Source organism: Saccopteryx leptura, chromosome 7, assembly GCF_036850995.1.
Source record: "Saccopteryx leptura isolate mSacLep1 chromosome 7, mSacLep1_pri_phased_curated, whole genome shotgun sequence".
In the NCBI taxonomy this organism is placed as follows: domain Eukaryota; kingdom Metazoa; phylum Chordata; class Mammalia; order Chiroptera; family Emballonuridae; genus Saccopteryx; species Saccopteryx leptura.
In genome coordinates, this window is record NC_089509.1 from 115823508 (window position 1) to 115831026 (window position 7519).

The following is a 7519-nucleotide window of genomic DNA, read 5'->3' on the forward strand; positions in this document are numbered from 1 at the left end:
GGTCACCTAGCTATGGAGCGGGGGCCGCCCAGCGGGCTTTGGCTTTCCCCGGGGGTTTGGGGGGACTGTGAGCCGGGGCACAGAAAGGGGGCAGAGCACAAAGTCAGGGACCAGGGATCCAGTTACTAACCTTTGGCGGCTCACGGCAGCTCCCTGAGACCCAGCCTCCAGGGTCATCTACTCCCCACGGGGCTGCCGAAGGCCCCCCAAAGGCTCTTACCTGCCGGGCTGCACGGCAGCTGACTCACAGTCCTTGTCCCTGGCTTTGGCTAGCCACCTGGCGGAGGTGTGGCTGGCCGTGGCGGAGAACGTGCCCTTCGCCCGGACGATGCTGCACGGACTGCTGGGCCGGCTGCAGTCCTGGCTCACCCCCCAGGCCAACGCCACCTCCAAGGCCGACGTCTGGCGCCTGGCCGCGGTGGACCCTCTAATGGTGAGGCAGGGGGGCCGGCCTCGGGGTGCCTCGGGGGCTCGGAGGAGGAGCCCCAGTGTCCCCAGCCCTTCCCTCTGCAGGCCCTCTGCACCGTCCACCTTCTCATCAAGAAGATGGACCAGGATGACACGCTCCTGGACCTCTTCCCGGACCTCGTCTACACCCTCCTCATGCAGCTGGGCGGCAGCCAGGGGCCGGAGGCCGCGTCGCCCGTCCTGAGGACGTGGCGGCTCGTCCACGTGGGCGCCCTGCCCGAGGAGCTGAACCTGCGGAGGTGCTCTGGAGGGCAGGCGGCGTGGGGCGCCGGGCGGTGGGCCCCGGCTGACCCGGTGGCCTCGCAGACCCAGCCCTAGCCCCTCGAGCTCTGCCCGGCCGGGGCTGGGACCCCGTTTCACAGACCGGGTGTGGCTCTTGCTCCTCTGAGGCCCGTGCGTGCTCCCAGCGGGAGCCATGACACAGTCCCGCCTTTTTCCAGGATCACAATCAAAGCCATGAAGCTTTTGTTCAAGAGACTGAACAGCGGGCAGCTGGCGCGCACCCTGGAAGAGCAGGGCGTGTGGGCCCTGCTGGGGAGCGGCACCACCTTCCTGCAAGGGGCCGGCCTGCTGGCCAGGTGGGTGCCCAGGTCTCCGCAGCAGGCAGCGGGTGAGGGCGGTGCCCGCTGCTGGGGGCGTGCCTGGGTGCCCCGTGCCCCATACCTTGGGTTATGGCAGGAGCATGCAGGGCAAAGGGAACGGTTCCTTCCGACCCTTCATGCGCCAGAGCAGGACATGTGAGGTCAGAGGCTGGTGGGGCTCAGCCAAGGCCACACAGGGCTTCTGAGCAGGGTCAGGACGGGGTGGGGGTGGGGGTGTCCCAGGCCCTGATGACTCGCGAGCAGCCCTCATTCAAGTCCCTTTTATAAAAAAGGTGATGGGGAGTAAGTACTTCAGGGGCACCCCCTGGAGAGGAGGGAGAGGCCCAGAGATGTTAGAGCTGCCAACAGGTGTCCAGCTCCCGGGCACCTGTGGCCGGCAGGAGCCGAGACGCCCTCCCCGCCCGTTGGGCTGTGGTCCCCTCCGCAGGCTGTGCATTCAGAACCCGGGGAGCTACAAGCAGAGGCTGTCGGAGCTGGTGCTCAGAGGCATGGCCTCGGAGGTCCCCAGCTGCCGCATCAGCAGCACGGCTGTCTGCGTGGAAGTGAGGCGCGCGAGTGGAGGGCGCGTGGGTGCGGGGGAGGAGGGTTGGCCGACCCCCAGCTTTCCTTGGGGGGGGGCGTTTGTCTCTGGGCACTCGAGCTCTGAGGGGTATTGGAGTCCACGAGGCAGGTGAAAGCCCCTCCTTTGTGAATTCATTTGGTCCTTCATTCATTCCTTCTGGGGCAGGCACTGTGGGGAGAGGGCCTCAGATGTCCTGTGCCCTGCAGTAGAGCAGCTAAGGGATGTGTCTAGTGCCACAGCACCCAGGTGGCCAGAGGAGGGCACCACGGGCTTCCTGGTGGGGTGGAGACACTGGGGAGGGTCCCTGCAGAATGGCTTAGCCAGGCTGCAAGGCCGGGGGCAGGGGTTATGGCCACTGGGAGCTCAGCCATGCTTCCATGTACTTGGGGCTCTGATGGGGTCCCCTCTATGGAGGAGCCCTTGTTGTCCCTTCCTGGTGGGGGAGAGAAGTTTCTGGAAGCCGATCCACTTTGAGGAGAAACCTTATTGGCTGTAAAAAGCCCAATGTACCCCACAAACCAAACACCAGCCTCATGAGGGCCCCCAGACTGTTTCTGTAACAGGGCCGGAGAGGAAATTTTCAATTTCGGAGTCACCGGTTTGATGTTTCGTTTTCTTTAGGCTTCTGTAAAACACCCTCTTGTGCGTGTGCACACGTGACCACACACATGCACACACATGTCAGAGGGGTCCCTGTTGGCCTGCCATTCTGGCCTTCTGAGGACGAGGCTGATAGTGTCGCTGAACGGCAGACAGATGAGGGAAAGTCACGCTTCTCGGGTGTCCCCATCCGGACGCAGCTCCTGCGCAGGGCGGCTGTCCCACCGTGTTCACTAAGGGTCGAATGACACATGCGTGTGCTGACATGGGTAACACCTGGCGTTGCCCACACACTTCCTTACCGAATCCTCCTTATGAGGCTGGGGCCGCTACCGCCTGCTCACGGGTGAGGAGACCGAGTCCAGGGAGGTCGTGTGACTTGCCAGGGCCCCACAGCCGGCAGGCGGAGGACCCAGGAGTGGGCCCCAGTTCAGGCTTCGCGCTCTCCTGTCCACAGGGAGGCCGTTCAGTGCCCTGGCTCTAATCCCACACCCAGTCCTGCAGCCGAGAAACGCCCCCACCTCCCGGGGATAACGGCCCGCCTTCTCCTTCCCAGTTCATGAGCGACCCGGTTCTGTACCAGGAGAAGCTGCTGAAGCCGGCGGTGTCGCTGCTGGAGAAGGGCGTGGACCAGCAGGACGAGGTCCTGTGCGTGCTGTCCCTGCGCGCCCTCGGCAACATGGCCCTGGGCGCCCCCAGGAAGGTGCGGGGTCGGGCCTCGAACCCAGGTCCGTGGGCTGAGGGTTCCAGGCTGAAATGTTCCGGTCACCCAGGGGGTCCAACCTCCACCCACGCCCCAGGTGAGGCAGTACCGGAAGCTGCTCCTGGGACGGTGCCTGTGGTCGCTGCGAGACTCCGGCAGCGCCGTTGTGCTCTCTGAGGGCATGGAGGCCCTGGCCAAGATCCTGGTGGAGCTCCGGGAAGGGGACGTCGGGTCCTTCTTTGACGCCATCTCCAAGCAGTGCAGGGCTTTTTTTGACAGCGTGAGTCTGGACGAGAGCCGGGCCCTGGCCCTCGCTGGGGGGTGGGGGTGGGGGTGGGGGCCCACAGATGCCCTTCTTTCCAGTAGAAAGGGCGGAGGGTCCCCTTGGGTGCTGATATATCGACTGGTGGACCATGGGATCTCACGAAAAAGAAAAGTCTTGTTCTGGGGCCGTGAGACCCTTCTCCCTATGATCAAGGAGGGAGCTTTGCCTCCGAATCCCCCGGCGCCCACAGATACTCCTGGGGCGGCGGTAACGGGTGGGCGGGGACCCTGCTGGGCACCGCGTGCGTCCGCGGACGCAGCGCAGCCTCACCCGGGAAGAGAAGGCCACAGCCACCAGGGTCCCGGAGCCCTGTTGCAGCCTCCGTCCTGGTGGCACGACCCCGGAGGCTTCTCTGGGGTCATGGCATGGCACGGGGCCCGTGGAGAAGGGCTGGGGTTTGGAAGGGCTTCGGACTCCCCGCGCCGGGGCTCAGAGCTGCTCCGCCCCTCCCGGGCCGCAGGAGACCGACGTGCTGCGCGTCAGAGCCTTCCTCCTGTTCGGCCGGCTGGCCAAGGTGGTCAGGATGTCCAAGAAGCACTTCTTCAAGGGGGAGGTGAAGAGAGCCTGGGTCCCGCTCCTGCTGCATTGCCAGGACCCGTGCCCGGACGCCGCCCGGGTAAGACACGCCCTCGGCCTGGCTTTGCGTCCCAAAGCCTGGGGTCCGCTGTCCCCGGAAGGAAAACGTACTTTGGGGTCTGCTGGCTAGCCACCTGCGGTTTCTCCTCACCCCCCTCCCCAAACCCCACTCAGTCTCCCGGAGAGCCCAGAGGTCACACGCCGGGCTGGGGAAAGGGACCTTTCACAGCGACCCACAAACGGCTGACTGAGAGCCTCCTCCCCCAGCCTCCACCACCAGCCACCCTTTCTGCTACCAGACTCGCTTTCGGCTCTTAGGGTTCAGTTATACTTAAACCTCCCCTTCAACGTCTCCTCAGCTGCTCCCTGCGGGGCAGGCTTGTGGGGTGAGGGCGGAGGGGGCTGTGCCTGCGGCCCTGTGACCAGGTTTCTCCTTCCCCTCCCAGTCCCAGCTCCTCCGACGCTGTGGGTGGGAGGAGGGAGAGGAAGGGCACCCCGTCTCCTGGTCTAAGGGCTGCCTCTCAGGCTGACACTGCCTGGCTGGGGACACACGTGTGGGGACCCTCTCAGCCGGTGCACGGCCCGTGACCCTGACCTCCGTCTTCTCTGCTCCCTGTCTTCCTACATAGCTCGGGGAGGGGGTGGTAGCTGAGATTAGGGGCCATTCTGCAAAAAAACAAGTGACAAAGTTGTGGGGATGTAGCTGGCTGCCAACAAGGGGTCCTCAACAGATGACCTTGAACTGGTGCCTGAGTCCCCAGTTCTGAGGTCGCAAGATAAGTCCCCTCCATTCTGCCCCTGTGAGGGCTCCCGGTGTGCCCGTGGGGCGGGGGGTGGTCTGGGAGGCAGCCACAGGGAGCTGGGGGAGCCCCGCAGGGCCCCTCAGCGCTCGCTCGCCCTGCCCGGGCTCTGCCGCGGGGACACTGGGCACAAAGCACCACCTCTTGGAGATGCCTTTCTTCACTAGTCCGCACTCCTCTCTACCGAGGTTCCTGCTGTTATTTCATGTGTCATCAGCAACTGTCCCGTGGGGTGGTGCTTCAGGGAGAGCACGCCAGTCAGGCGACCGAGGGGCTGTGATGAAGGAGCCACAGAGAGGACAGACAGGTTGCGGGGACCAGTGTGGGATGGAAGGAGCTGGAGGCTAGCCCCAGCTGCGGCCCCTGGCGCTGCTGCTGCCCCTGGGGAACAGATGCCCAGCCCCCCTCTTCCCGCCCTCCAGCTCCCTGCCGGCACCGCCTGCCGTGACCGAGCCCACCAGAGGCCGGCTGGTGCAGCACTCGGGGGCGGGAGAGCTGGGCGCAGGGCATGGGGGGAGAGGAGAAGGCTTGCTCCCACCCCGCCCACCCCAGCCGGGCACCCAGCTCGGTCTCCCGAGGGGCAGGTCCCAGGCAGGACGGCTGAGGACAGGAAGGTGCTGGCTGACGGGGCAAGTGGGCTGCACCTGCCCCCAGGGGGGCTTTTTATAAGTGTGCACAGAGCCCTTCTCTCGGCTGGCGTGGCTCTGGTCCCAGGTGCCCTCCCAGGGCCCACCAGCCCTTCTGCTTCCCAGGGCTCCCTCTGGCTTTACCGAAGGGACGCAGCCCGGTCGGAGCCCCTGCCCGGGAACCCCGCGATGGCCTGCCTGACGGGCCTCCCGCGTCCCGCTCTGTGCCCCCCCCCAGGCCTGCAGGGCGACCATGTACCAGTGTGTGCACTTCTGGGGCTGCAAGGCCCTGGACTCCTCGGGGCGCAGTGACGCCAGTGGGGCTGACGAGATGACCGCTTTCCAGACGACCCTGTGCTCCTTCCTGGTGAGGCAGCCGAGGGCAACCGCGGTGTGGGAGGTGGCAGCCCGGTGGCTGGGGGCGCGGGTCTCCGCTGCCAGAGAGCCCTGTCTTACCTTCGCCGCGTGGGTGTGTTCAGACCGGAACCGTCCAACGGAAATGGATGCAAGCTGCATACGTGGTGTCTTTTTTTTTTGTTGTTTGTTTGTTTTTAGTGTGTTCCAAAAGGAAAGTTTCTTTTAAAAATGCCTGGGTGCAAGCGGGCTGAGACCAGCAAAGGGTGTCAGCCTCACATACCTGTTTTTAAATTTCCTAAAGGCCATGTCAAGAAAAGTGAAAAGAGAGAAAACCAAATTTAATCACTGATTTTTTTTTAACCCAATGGATCCAAATCATTATCATTTCAACATGTAATCAATATAAAAGTTTTCAATATAGGCTAGCCACATGCCAACTGTTAGGACCACATACCTAGCCATTGGCTACTGTACTGGACAGGTTTGAGATGAGTGTCTTCTCTTCTCTGGGTCAGACGAGAATGTGGCCGGGGGCTGAAGGCTGCCCGGTGTCTAGTTTGCTGTGTGACGCTGGAATGGGCACTGGCCCTCTCTGGGCAGACCCCCCTGCACCAGACAGGTGGGAATTCACTCCGTGAGCAGTCGGTCTCCGGGGCCTCAACCTCCGCAGCTGTGTGCCACTTGCTTTTTAAAAAATAGATTTTATTTATTGACTTTTGGAGAGAGGGGAGGAGAGAGTGAGAAAGAGAGAGAAAGAGAGGGAGAAAGAGGGGGGAAAAGTGGGAAGCATCTACTCACAGTAGTTGCTGCCCGTTTGTGCCTTGACCAGGCAAGCCCAGGGTTTCGAACAGGCGACCTCAGCGTCCCAGGTGGATGCTTTACCCACTGCGCCACCACAGGTCACACTGCATGCCACTTGCTTTCTTGCAGACTCAGAAAAAGCCAGCAGTTCTTTACGGTTTCTTGCTAGAAACAATGACCTATGTGAAGAGTAACTTGTCAAGGATCAGAATCGCTTCCTGCAACCTGGCAGGTGAGCGGGCAGGTGTCCCCTGATGCAGGAAGGACCCTGGAGGCCATCGGGTCAGAACAGGGTCTGGAGGGGATAGGGACAGGTGTCGGGTCCAGAGCTCAGGTGTCCCGCTGTGCTGCACCCCGCCTGATTCTCAGTCAGGCGTCCTCAGCTGCCTCCCCGGCAGAGACCTCACAGGGTAGAACCAGATGTCTCGCTGACCTCATCTCCGTGACGAGTTTCTCTGGCTGTCACTCAGGGGTGATTATGAAGCAGATGTCTGAACACTCTCTGAAAAAGCTGGACTTCGTGGCGTTACGGAATTGTGAGTCATGGGTGCTCCCTTGCCCCCGGGGAACTCAGTGAAACGCCGGGGGAGCAGCCCGCTGACCCTCGGTTGTGGGTTTTCTCGGGGATTTGGGGGTTGTAACTAGGGTCCAGAGATGGAGGTCTTGTGGGGGTTTCCCCGAGGAAGACAATTCTCTTTGGGTGGAAGGTCCATTTGTCCCCTGGCTTCTGCCCCCTCACAGACATTTATTATGAGGCTCCCGCCCCGGCTCCTTCAGCTGATCGAGGCAGCAATGGGGTCCTGGGGGACCCCCCTGTCCGTTAGAGATGGGACATGTGCGTGAAGTCACAGCTCCCTCTGCCGCCTCCTGGCTTCAAAGACGGGGTGCCCCATCCGCAGCCCATTAGATGCCCCCCGCAGGGCACGTGCACAGGGCGGGGTCCACTGGCGGCCAGGGGTCCTGACCCTCCCCCTTGGGCCTGCTCTCAGCTCTCCAGGAACTACAGCTGGACGCAGATCCTGGGGTCCGGAGGGCAGCCCTGGAGACTCTCAAAGTCTTGGATGCCTGTTGTCACCCCCAGCTTCCGGCTCCGCCCTAA

At 62.9% G+C, this 7519-nt stretch overlaps 1 protein-coding gene across 1 annotated transcript in view; it reads left to right on the top strand.

Moving 5' to 3' along the window:
* The window catches only part of MROH2A (maestro heat like repeat family member 2A), a 48144-nt gene extending 40625 nt beyond the window's left edge, over positions 1 to 7519 (top strand). Inside the window, exons 31-41 of the mRNA XM_066346518.1 lie at positions 274 to 433; positions 514 to 707; positions 909 to 1046; positions 1498 to 1612; positions 2789 to 2935; positions 3033 to 3215; positions 3721 to 3876; positions 5501 to 5629; positions 6550 to 6652; positions 6891 to 6956; positions 7410 to 7519. Of these exons, the coding sequence (XP_066202615.1) occupies positions 274 to 433; positions 514 to 707; positions 909 to 1046; positions 1498 to 1612; positions 2789 to 2935; positions 3033 to 3215; positions 3721 to 3876; positions 5501 to 5629; positions 6550 to 6652; positions 6891 to 6956; positions 7410 to 7519 (1501 nt within the window). The remainder of the gene's footprint in view (positions 1 to 273; positions 434 to 513; positions 708 to 908; positions 1047 to 1497; positions 1613 to 2788; positions 2936 to 3032; positions 3216 to 3720; positions 3877 to 5500; positions 5630 to 6549; positions 6653 to 6890; positions 6957 to 7409) is intronic.